The 13,299-nt window shown below is 45.7% G+C and overlaps 1 protein-coding gene across 1 annotated transcript in view; it reads left to right on the top strand.

Annotated features, from left to right (window-relative positions):
* The window catches only part of LOC307228904 (uncharacterized protein), a 9,169-nt gene extending 980 nt beyond the window's left edge, over positions 1 to 8,189 (top strand). Inside the window, exon 2 of the mRNA XM_079998749.1 lies at positions 4,367 to 8,189. Coding sequence (XP_079854875.1) covers positions 4,848 to 6,572 — 1,725 coding nt within the window. The 5' untranslated portion in view covers positions 4,367 to 4,847 and the 3' untranslated portion in view covers positions 6,573 to 8,189. The remainder of the gene's footprint in view (positions 1 to 4,366) is intronic.
* The last annotated feature ends 5,110 nt before the right edge of the window (positions 8,190 to 13,299 follow it).

The raw sequence follows: 13,299 nt of genomic DNA, 5'->3' as shown, positions 1-13,299 counted from the left end.
GTCCCACGTTTCTCCAGGTGTGCTTAGCAATGTACTATAGACAGGTAAACAATGACACCGTTCACCGATGCATACAACAGAAACGCAGTTTTGCAAACTCTTCTGCTTGTTAGTGTGTTAACCAGCCTTTGTTTGGGTAGTTTGAGGCTATGACATAACTGCTGCGCACCAGGGAGCTCATGGCTCTGGAGTGATTCCTGTTTACGTTATACTTCCATAGTTCCATAGTTTGAATCCAGCATTTCTTATGTGGACTTGTTGAGATTTTGCTTTAAAAAGGGTATTGTAATAAATTAGGTATTTCTATTTTAAGAAATTGGACAACCATCGTGTCAATTATTATTATTCTTTGTATTGTTATTTATTTTTTATATTGATTTATATTGCTAAGATTTATGGATAGATTTACAGACTTTAAGGACTGAGTTGAGCGATAATGCAGTCGATACACAAATAACATCAAATTGTAATAATCCCCCCACAGTGCTGTCGACATCCCACAATCTCTGACATCTGATATCTCGGTTTGGCTTTGTTGTGTAATTAAAATAACAGCCGAGCGTCCAGGATGTGATGCAATGGACAGAAAGCCCTCTATGACTCAGAGGGCAGAACTCTGGTGAGTTCCAATGCTTAGGCTGCCAGTTTGGTCTGGTTTCAGAGCCGCCCATGTTGTCCCCAGCCGGCTCAGGTTTGACCTACAAACCTGCATCTGGCCGGGAAATGAAACAAGCTATAGGCCACACGTCAACACTTATCTGATCCACTTTGTTACTTCCTCCGGGAAAAACAAAGATGCATTTGAAGTAATTTATTGCTTTTTTTATTTTATATGTTTTATTTATATATATATATATATATATATATATATATATATATATATATATATATATATATATATATATATATATATATATACAAACTGTTCTTCAAATCACCCCCATATAAAAGGACATAATGATGTTGTGAAGACAGGACCAATGTGTTCATTGGTCCACATTTTACAAATTATGACCGAGGCAATTCCTTTAAATAGATCTAGACGGGCGGTTTTTTTTTTGTTTGTTTTTTTCAAAACATCATGTAACAGGAAAAAACAGGGGCGCCTGGGTTAGGCCCCTCCTCGTGCTGGAGTTGGATCAATTCACTGGTGGAGGAGGGGAAAGGGGGATGCCATTGCTCAAATTTTCCTCGGAGGGGGTCATAGGTGCAAGCCCTCCACCCCCTGGGCAACAAGTGCCTGACGGCTTGAAGCGTAGGAGAGAACATGGTCCTTACTCTGTGGTTCAGTTGCCGTCGTAATATGTGTTTTATTCACAAAGCACAGAGTGGGAAATCTGGTTTCTTTCACATTAGTGTGAAGTTGGTAAAGGTAGTGGTTATTTAGAAGAAATGTCTGATTAGTCCGTCTCCTGGACAGTCTAACCAGAGTGCAGTTACGTAGGGAGATAGCAGGGTACTCATAACGCCTGTCGCTCTGCTGCTTTTGTAATATGAATGTTATGCAAGTTGTGCTGTATAACAGAAGTTCAGGACATGTAGGTTAAGTGCCGCAGCAGCAGCAGCAGCCCCCTCCCCCCCTCCCCAGAGAGAGGACGTAACATGCTAATTCGGCTGTAGAAATGGGTGTGTGCGTGCTATGACGTCAATCCATTCCCCATTTTCTCCCATCTTGTATTTCCAGCTGCCGCTAATACACGCTGTTCCTGACTGTTCACATGCCTCAGAGTTTGTAGAAATAAACAGTTTTCAAGGTTGTCTTTTGTTGACGTACCTATTTTTTTTTTTTTGTCATATTCCTCTCGTTGCAGTTGCTGTAAAATTGCTCTCGGTAAATTTAATTCCTCTAGCCCCCCCCCCCCCCCCCTTATGCTCACCTCTCCGCCGCTCTATTTTTAGTGTGCACTCTAATACTCTTTCCCTCTCTCTCCCCTCCGTCCCTCTCCTGCAGTCCTACTGACCTATTTTAATGGCGCACCATCAAAGACAGGAGGATTGTTTGCTGTGCGTAGCAGTGTTTCTAGGTCAGTGGGACAACGCAGACGTATGAGCTTCTCTCCCTCCTCCCTTCTCGTCTCTTTGTTTCGTGCCCCCTCAGCAGCAGGATCTTTTCATGGAAATGACTCGGGCTTGTGGAGTGGCGGGTTGACCTTGGAATTCTTCTACTTTCGTAGCTGTTAAGCGTGAACCCTAATGGCTTTAGTTTTCTCCCATAATTAGTTGAAGGATAACCGTGTACAATCCCTAGGAAATGAGTTATTTGGCTACCGGAGAGAAAATATATGTTTCGAGGTATAAGCAGCAGGCTTGTACCTAGAAATATATATTGGTGGTATGTGAGCAGCCAAAGCTGAACTGCTTCAAGGTCAGACATACTGAGGACAGTTTGTGGTATTGTGTAACAGGGTCAAGGACTCCCTGGTTAACAGAACGACACAGTAACAAGACCAGAGATTAAATTGTGATGCAGTATTAAGTATGTGGAAGGGATTAAGTGGTCCTTGGGGTTGGAATTTGTTAGTTAGTTTCTCTGTACACCATGCATAGATGTGCATTATTGCCTGGCAATAATTTATAATTGTATAGTAATAATTTTACTTAATACATATTAACAAATAATAATGAACTAATTTATCTGCTGTTACCGATGAAGGAAAAATTAAGATTCACCATGATAATCCATTATGTGGAGTAAATCCTTACTGCTTTGCCCTCTGTTCCAATAACAAATAAATACTGCTCACCTGTAGCTTTGGTCTCATTCTCCCAGAGTTTAGCTTTTACTCTGATAAAGTAGTGTAGTTGGGAATACACTCCGTTCTCCGCCCATAGTCATAACAGGTCATGCTTTACTTCTCTCCACATCGTGACACATTGCACCTCTCTCATCACTTCAACACAATTCTTGTTAAATTGCTGAGATAGTGTGACAGTAAACGGTGAACCCCTGCATTGGTGCAAGAAATGCACAATGTGTCCTATTAGGATTTTGTGGTATGAGACTTTCACAAGGCAACGTCTGGCACAACGCTGAAAGCTGAATGCCATAGTTACATACTATAACTTCTAAAATTCGAAACATTCCGAATGAGTACTGAAACCGTTAGATTGCAACGTCCAGGCTATGTAAGGTGGCTGACAAAAACAAATATTGTATAACTTGTGAAACAGGGTGGTTACAAAAGACGAGTTTAAATAAAAGGAAGTCAGCCTGAAATGGCAAGTTGATATTCAAGCTGGGTTTGCTTTTAGCATCGTTTCCTAATTTGTCATCACGACCCACTGACATAATGTGTTTGTCGCATGGACCGCAGTGTATCATAAATAAAGATGTTTTTATGCTCATAATTGGACCAAACTCTTAATCTAGTGATTCATTACTGGCAACTTGGCATTGCAGGGCACTGCGGTTAAAGTCAGGTCTAAGACAGGAGCCCGCTTTTCTGGTTACATAACCTTGGACTCGGGAGTCGATATGCTCAAGGGATGTTGGTTGTGCAATATCCTGTTAAAAGCTGATGTTGACATTACATAAAGAAGTGCTGTGGTTTGTGGTGTATAATTTGTGTGTATTTGTCATGGTTCCCAAATAAATGATTGGACCGGTGTCACAGGGGGGAAGCTATTCCAGCCTTTGAAATAAGCACTACCTCTTTCATCTTCTATGCACCAAGATGTCATGGATGTCTCTTTAGTATTATCTTATTACAACGTTCATAATATTTTAGAAAATACACCATAGAAAACACAAGGGCAAAAAGGCGGTAATAATCACAGGATGTTGTGTCACTCTTGACTACGTGATGACATCAGATTAATCGCCCCAAGTACGAGCCGTGCACTCTGGCTGCACCAGCCTCTGCAGCGCTGGCACCCGGTCAGCCTGCCCTCGTCCTAGTTACATGACTATGACAGCGCAGAGTCTTACACAAGAGCTCTGCCGCAGCAACATAAAGCAGTTTCATTCAGTCCTGTCCCAAGCCAAAGCTTTTTCTGTTCTTCCCTGCGCTGCCAGCAGACAGACATTTACCCCCCGCCCTTCTCTCACACACGCACACACTAAATACTGTTGACCTACATTCCTGTTGGCCTATACATGTGTGCTGTAAAGCGGTGGATAAGTGTTATTCAAGCCATAATGACATTACATGGCTAATATTAAGTTGACTTTGGTGGTTATATGAAATTATAAATAGTTTGATGGATGAAACTGCAATCAATGTTAAGGCCATTCCAGATACCATCACATTCTATGGTATTTAAAAGATCAAAATGTGCCTCGATGTATTTTTGTTGCTAAAGTCTCTCTCTCTCTCTCTCTCCCCCCTCTCTCTCTCTCCCTCTCCGTTCTGTCTTCATAACCCAGTTCCTGGTGTCAAGCAGCAGCAGCACTGAAACTGAGTCCTTGGGGAGCGCCGAGCCGTGGAAAAACCCTGGAGTAGACGGACTGACCTACATTCGGTGTGGGACGCCCCAAAGAAGAAGGGACCTAGCCTGACAGGCATCAACGCTCTGGCGAAGATTAACAAAGACACAAACAAACTCAAGTTCCTTTTCCACACCACTTGTTCAATGTGCAAAGTCTTTGTGGAATTTAATCTCTTTTTGATACTCTCGGATACCTGAAGATTTGGGAAACGACTAACTTCGAGATAAGTTTTCAAAGGCTAAATCAATGTGGTTCTATCTTCAAGGAGCTCAACTACCTCATCCAGAGTTTTTTGCAGATCCTGCAACATAAGTCCATAAATCCCTCAGAAATACCAGTTGCTTATACCCGTTCTTATCCTCCCCCTCCCCCCTTGCCCTTACTGCTAGAGTTTTACTCTGGCCCCAAGTTAGGAACAATGGAAAGCCTAAGTCTACATCTCCCTTCCACCAGCAACCAAAACAACCAGGACGTTGACACTTTTTCTAATTACAGCGAGAGCCTCCCTTCCCCACTGCCTGACGGCGGACCACACGTTGGTCGGCAGGCCAAAAATTCGAAGGCTAACTTGACCTCCCGCCGCAAGCGAGAGTTTATTTCTGATGAGAAAAAAGATGCATCTTACTGGGAGAAACGGAGGAAGAACAATGAAGCAGCCAAGCGCTCAAGAGAGAAGCGTCGCCTTAACGACATGGTCCTGGAAAACCGAGTCATGGCGCTAAACGAGGAGAATGTTCGTTTGAAGACAGAGCTCCTTCAGCTTAAGCTGCGCTTCGGCCTCATCACAACAGCCTCCTATATGGAGAAAAGTCAGCAAATCTCCAACAGTGCTGCTGCTGGAAATACTAATGGCAACGGGAGCTCCACCAACGGCACCCCGGGAAGCTCCTACCTATCGAGCAGTGGCTACTCAAGCGCATCCCAAGTGATGCTGAACTCTGACTCATCCGAAGCAGAACAATCTAGTCGGGGTGAGCGTCACACCCCGCTCCCTAAATATTCTCCCCGTGGGTCCCTTTCCGACATGTCTGATGGCTCCTCTAGAGATAGCCCTGAGCCAATGGGTTTTGACATCAAAAAAGAACCCTTAGTCGCAGATGGAAGACTGGAAAGCAGTGGGATTTCCAATGACGTTTACCACAGTAGTCATGCTTCTCTAATGGTTGCTCACGATCAAAGTCCCGCAGATGCTGATTGCTCTATGGACTACCAGCACAACCAACAGCACCACCGGGAAACATCCTGCCCAGTGCCACAGGCCACCCCAGTTCAGAGAAGTGTGATCTTGTACCGTTCCAGCAGCGGCTCATACCCCATGGAGAGCCAGAGGCCAGAAGACCACCCATCCCTGGCCCAGCAGATCAGGCTACCTCAGCAGGGGCAGCACATGTCGACCTACAAATCTATGGAGTGCTCTGAGACCATCACAGAGGTGGCCGAGAGACTGGAGAGAACAAAGACCCTAGACTCACCACAGTACGAGTACACCAATGGTCATGCTGAATTTCTGGAGGAGGAGCAGCAAAGATACAAATCCAGTGCCCAACATCAGTATGAGAACCGCCGGGATGATTATAGCCACCAGTGTCAGGAAAATGATCACCAGCATGTAGACGGCCACCTCAATCCCTTTGCTCCCGATTTGCTCCACAACAACGAGGGGGCCAAGTTATCCTTCCAGCAGCACAATATCTACCGCAGCACACTGGATGAAGAACCCCCGGTTCTCACCTATGAGGGAGGCCCTAGAGGTGATGGCTTCTACCAGGAGAATTCTTCTGCTAAAGACACCTCATCCAGTGATGGGGACCCTCGTAGCTCAGACAAGGAGGGCTCCACAGACGACGAGTCCCCTTCCTCCTCCTCTTCAGACATCAGCAATTACCACCAGAAGGCAGTGCAAGCTGTAATTCCGAACAGGGTGTGCCATGCGGAGGTCAAAGCCACTGCTCTTCCCCACAAGCTCCGCCTCAAGTACAGGCAAATACGCCAAGCAACTGTGGAGAGCAAAGAGGCCGAGAACGAGGCTTGGTTTGCCGAGGACGAGGAGATGCAGGCAAACGTGTGCACGGAAGCCAAGAAAGAGGGTGGGAAAAGGGCATCCGGCAGCGGGAGAAATGGCCGAAGTAAATGGCGAGAATGAGGACAAGTAGCAGTTCTAAATGTGGACTTGCCAGAGACATTGTTCTGCCATCTCCCGCAGTGCATTACACTCTTGTTAACCACCACTACAGCACCGCCCTCCACTATGGTTGAAGACAGGACAAATATATACCAAAACACACAACTACTCTATAAGCCAGAAATCTCTCTGGGGTATAGTTAGGATGTGATCTAGCATCAATTTTCACTGTGTCACCTGTTCCCTCACCCACTCTTTTCCTACCTCTTTGTCATCCTTCCATTCATTTCTGGTTACAAACTACAAAAATGGTATCACCTGACTTAATTTGTTTAGAAAAAAAAAAAAAAAAAAAACATGGGAGAGAAGGAAAGAATGAAACTGTCCCTCATGACAGAGAAAATAAAGAAACAGTACTCAGAATTCTGCCTTGGTGGGTGTTCAGCAGCACACACTTCTTGCATGGCATTATGGGAAATTTCCCTTGACCAAAGAAACATCCCTCCTCTGGACCCCCCTTGTTACGAGACGTTCCATTCTTTCTCCTTCTGAGCATATCTGTACTAGTTTCTGTTGTTTCCTTCCAGCTGCACAAATAACCCATTCTCTCACTTATCAAGCACTTGGATTGTATATTACTGTGATATATAAATTTGCATATATTGAATATATTTTAAGAATAAAACAGAAAGTAAAAAAAAAAAAATACAAATAAAAAAGCAGTTGGATGTGGAAGTAGCAGGCTATGAAAAATGATTAGTTTGATATTGTTAAAGAGTCCTTGTACAGACCATCATTGTTTAGGAAATGCCTCAAAGGTTTCCTTTCAGCTCTTAATTTTGAGCCACAACTTGTAAAAATACAATAAAATAGCAAAACAAACCCCATTGTACATCCATGGGTTAACTCATGGTTCTTCTGGTGATGAATCAGTACCCCGACGGGGAAACAAGGCTCCACATATCGGCCCAGTAACACACTAATTGTTTGGTAAAAACCCGACAAGCACAAGGTAATGGCCATCCCTCCCAAAACTCTTAATTTCTCGGATGATACGTTGAAATGGCTCACCAGTTGCAAAGCTGCTCTTTTCTCTCTTTATAAGGTGCCTCTTTATTATATTGTTAATTGTTCCCATGCGGGCCAATGGTTCCGCAAACCTTTTCACCTGTGCACTGAGTTTGAACTACAGTATATGCAGTAGATAATACCGTCTGTAAGTTACTTTATTTGTATCACTTCCTGGTGCCTGCCTCTGGCCACTGTGTATAAATGTAAAGATCTCTTTCTCTTGTATACTGTTATTTTATTATTGTTATTATTATTTTATTTTATTGAATTCAGTTAGTTGATTATTTTTATGTGTATTTTTTATGTCCTTGTGTCACTTCCCTATGCTCTTCCTTTTTTTTGTGCTGCGTATTTTTCCATGCTGAATTTTGCCCCTGTTACCATTTGTACTCTGTGCTACTGTATACTGTGTTGTTGGCCAAATGGCTTCATGAAAAAATGGACACAATTGAATAACGTTTGTCCACAAGTGATCATGTATTGCTATACTTCATATGTGGTTATGCAAAATGGTTGCATTTTTGATTGTGAAACTTTCAAAATTAAATAAAAAAAATAATAATAATAGTGATGTGTTTATCCGTTGCCCTTCTTGTGTTGCCTTTTCATAAAAATACACAATGAGGTCATAATTACACCAACACATTGAAGGACCATAATAGGCCTATTCCTAGTACGTTAACATAACTTTGTGCCTGAGTGCAGTGGAATGCTCTGCTAAACTTGGATCCCTGGATCTTCATGGCCTAAATTTACAAACCCACGCCTAATGAATATACAGCATATCCAAAAAAACACCATGTACACATGAACACACACACACACTACTGCCCATAAGCAAGAGACCCCAAACTACTGTACTTAAGACATATTCCTCTAAGTTAATCATTGCATAAGAATATGTCTGAGCACAAAAAAAACACCCACACCCAAAGAAAAGGATTGTTTCTTTATTCCATACAAATACAAATGTGTTTTGCTTTTGAAGATCCCCATTAAGTCATGCACAAAAATGTTCTCTATTTCGATATCAAATTCTATTGAGGAAATCTCTCTTCAAAATGACTTCATACACAATACACTTGAAAAGGTTGCCACAATTGAATGATATCCTTCTTTTCATCTCCAAAGATACTCGTACCGTTTTCCTGGAGGAAAGGGGGATCATATCCCAGAATGCATCTCCACGGCATGTAAAACAAATTATATAACCGCCGGGGAGAGGCGAGCGATATGCCAGAATGTCAAGGGTGGCTGCCTCAAGAGGAACACGCCGCCATTGCATCGCACAGGAACAATGGGCGTCGCCAAGAGAGAGCGAGAGGGAACGGCTCGGGTAGGATACGCACGATGCTTACATGCAGTAACACACACCTGATCCTCTGCCAGTTCTGTTATACAATACTATTGGAATGAAACATTTGAGAACCACTAACAATGGCTTTAAATATATATATATAACCACTGTATTGCTGTTGAACTTCTGGCCAGATGAATGGATGAATAAAGGCTGAATGCAGAGCGTGGAGCAGCGGTTGAACACAGCCACACATTGTGCTCCTGCAGCGGAATGAAACCCTGGCGTGTTCATTTTGCTGTTCTTCTGCATAACACGCTGCCCTGCCAGCCACCAGCGAGCCCCTGCAAGGTGACATTCCATAGAAACCGCAGTGCTTTGTGGTACACTCCCCCCTCTCTCGCTCCCTCTCTCTCTCTCTCTCTCTCTCTCTCTCTCCCTCTCCCTCCCTCTATTCATCACTCGCTTTCTTTTGTCACGTCCACGCCTCCTTTCTTCCTTTTTTTAGCTCCAGAAGCCATTTAAAATCCTTTTTTTTTTTTTTTTTTTTTTTTTATCCCAACGCTCGTGAAAACAGGCCAAGAGTAAGAAGTAGGTCAGCGGGGAGGATGGAAGCGAGGATGGGGCGGGAGGGCGGTATTCAGAATGAGAGCGAAGGGGGTGAGAGAGAGAGGGAGGGAGGGAGGGAGGGAGGGAAGGAGGGAAGGAGGTTACATCACATATGCCTCTGCAGTGTAAACTTGAGCAAACCGCTCCGAAAGAAGCTCTCTCTTGTTGCAGCCCCAGGAAGCGGGACAGCATATAGCAATTTTGAGTGATGGCAGACGCACACACACACACACACACGCAGGCACAAAATGATCCATGAGAATAACAGCTGAGGTTACTCTTGGGTGGGTGAAGCAATGCTGCGTGTTTCCATGTACTCCAGCGTTTGGGTTCTCAGAAAAAGATAACCCCCCCCCCCCCCCCCCCCCCTAAAAGAGACCGAAACGGAAGAGCTGCCGGTGACTCACGGCGGTTACGGCTGGGGGTTAATATGTAACAGTCGCCTCGGGATGCTTAACATCTCTCCCAAACTCACGGCACAAGAATGCTGCCTGTACCCTGCGGGGTCATGGGTGGTGGTGGTGGCGGTGGTGTGGGGGGGGGTTGACCTAGAATAGTCTGCCCAGTTTCCTGCCTATGACACTAAGTAGTGGACAAAAGTTCCGAACTATGTTTGGGCGTGTGCGTGTGTGTGTGTGCGTGCGTGTGTGTGTGTGTGTGTGTGTGTGTGTGTGTGTGTGTGTGTGTGCGTGCGTGCGTGCGCGCGTGCGTGCGTGTGTGTGTGCGTCTGTGTGCGTGCCAGTGTGAGGGAGAGGGAGCGGGGGGAGGGAGGGGGGAGACGGTGGTAGGAGCAGCGCTGAGCCTGCAGTGTTGAGGAACTCTGGTTATGTAACTGGGATGCCGGTGAATGTAGGTCAGCAACACAGGGAGAGGCAGGGATGGGGTGAGAGGAATTAAGTTGACGAGTGTATTACGGTGTCATTATGTGTGTGTGTGTGTGTGTGTGTGTGTGTGTGTGTGCATGCGCGTGCATGTGTGTGTGTGTGTGTGCGTGCGTGTGTGTGTGTGTGTGTGTGTTTAAGCGCAGCATGTTTTGTCTCTGTCGGCGGCTTGGCAGATATCACAGCGCGAGATAAAATGTGCTGCACAGATGTCAAGTTCGAAACCAGAGTTCCTAAACAATACGGCGAAAAGCGACGCTTGTCGGGAGGAGAGACACCGCGGGCGGCTCTCTCTCTTGGTTCTCGTTCGTCGTCCCGTGTGTTGTGGGGTACGTGGGGAACGCACCGAGCAGACGTTCAAGGCTTCCAAGGTTTTTTGGGTTTTAGAGCGACGCCGCGCTCTCCGGCGGTGTTCTGAGAAGCCGGGCAAGCAAAGGCTCTATTTGGGAGGCTGTGTGAACACAGAACTATAGTAACATTAAGTGCAAATCCACTGTTGACATCAATGACAGACAGACAGACCGACAGACCGACAGACAGACAGACAGACAGACAGACAGACAGACAGACAGACAGACAGACAGACAGACAGACAGACAGACAGACAGACAGATAGATAGATAGATAGATAGATAGATAGATAGACAGACAGATAGATAGATAGATAGATAGATAGACAGACAGACAGACAGATAGATAGATAGATAGATAGATAGACAGATAGATAGATAGACAGATAGATAGATAGCGTAATTTATTTTCTTATACCCTTCCAGCAGATGCTCCCTTTTGCCAATAAAGATAAACATGATATGATAGATATGATGATTAACATGATATGACAGATGTGATGATAGCTTTTTACTACAGGAATGGTACAGGCTCAGGTGGAACCGGGAGGAGCAGGCTGGTGGCGGGAGGGGGGACCCGGCGGCCATCGCCGCCGGCTGCTGTTCTCAGAGCCTGATCCCTGACGATCGTCAGGTTGTGGAAGCAGGACCTGAGCGGAGGATTGAGATAGAGATTGATACCGGTGCAGGAATGCGTGTGTGTGTGTGTGTGTGCGCGTGCGTGCGTGCGTGCGTGCGTGCGTGTGTGTGTGTGTGTGTGTGTGTGTGTGTGTGTGTGAGCCTCGATCTGCCTCCTAAGTTTTAAGAATGCATGACCGGACCGGGCAGAGCGGCTGGCTGCGTTACGTTACATAACAGTCATTTCATTTCTGTGCGGATGACGCAGGTTCGAGCGTCCCAGGACGGCGAGAAGCGAGGAAGGGGATTATTAAAAATACACAAAGGCCGCGTTACGAGGGGCCACAACCGGGCCCGGTCCTAATGGACGAGCGGTGGTCAGTGAGGTGACCCCCGTCTGGACACGACGGGACATCACGGTAACTTTTAAGTGGATTAACCCCTCTAGATTAGTCTCAGCCATGTCTCCATCTGCCCCGCGCTTAACCGTGGACCTTCTGCCGCACCGCGTGCAAACACAAACACGCACACACGCCCGCGCACGCGCGCACGCGCGCACACGCACACACATCCACTCAACTCAAATCCATGTCCAACGCAACTGGTTTTAAAGAATGATCCTGCACGACAGCAGAACGACGACGGCTCATTGTCAAAGACAACAGGACAAAACAAGCAGAAGACGCACGGTTATTTGAGCGCGTAAACACATCTTCTCCCCTTGACCTGCATGCATCCGAACACACACACACACACACACACACACACGCACACGCGCGCACACACACACACACACACACACGCACACATTCTTGCACTGGTATCAAAGTGAGGCCTAATACACAGTTCATGCAAAGTAATTGAGGAAGGAAATTGTCACTCACACATTTACAGTAGTGACTGCATGCATGTGAGCATGTGAGTGTACTTAATGGATGCGTGGGAGTCCGCACACACACACACACACACACACACACACACACACAAACACACTGGTTTATACAAAGTAATTGAGGAAGTAAATCCTCACTCACACATTTACAGTATATAGTCACTGCATGCATGTGAGTGTACTTAATGGATGCGTGGGAGTCCGCACACACACATCAAACCAATCAGAGGGCTTCAAGAAAACAAATCAGCAAACACATTAAAAAAAAAAGTTTTGTGTAAAAATAAAAACCAAAGAACGGAATCCATGCGGGATTAAGTATTTATTATCAGTTGAGAAAGCAATCACTCAAATACAGACAACACTCACACACGCAAAAGCACATACACACGAAAACCGGAGGCCTGACTGTAATCTAAAGAGGTCAAATTAGGTTCAGTGAAACTTGTGACTTCCGTCTCACACTGTGAAAGGGGGGGAACATGCAACCTCCACATAGGAGCCTTTCTGTGTGAAGTTTGCATGTTCTCCCCGTGCTCACATGGGGTTTCCTCCACCTAACGTCAGTCCGGACCCCCACCAAAAACATGCACCCACCATCGTCTGACCAGCGATGGACACTCGTCACCAGGTCACCGGGCGCGTCCACGTATGCTGCCCACTGCTCCTGGCTGTGGCCCCGGAGGAAGGACCAGCCAAGGTTGGGTCAAATGCAGAGGCCTCATTTCACCGGCCACCATCCAAAGCATGTGCGTGTGTGTGTGTGTGTGTGTGTGTGTGTGTGTGTGTGTGTGTGCGTGCATGTGTTGTAGTGTGGTGTGCTGTGTGACAATTAAAGATTCTTCTTCTTAAAGTACTGAGAGAACAGTATCGCACAGACGAGGGGCGGAAACGTCAGAGACTCAAGAGAGATGAAGAGGATCGATTTTTGGTCCAGGTGAACAGAGATCGCAACGCGCAGATCGAAACCAAATGGAAAGTGAAGGTGAAAGTCGCTCCCCCCCGGGGTGGACTTCGCGGCAAATGTCGG

This window comes from Zeus faber, assembly GCF_960531495.2.
Source record: "Zeus faber genome assembly, chromosome: 4".
NCBI lineage: Eukaryota > Metazoa > Chordata > Actinopteri > Zeiformes > Zeidae > Zeus > Zeus faber.
The sequence above is the reverse complement of the archived record's forward strand: the minus strand, read 5'-3'. Positions and strand labels throughout refer to the sequence as shown.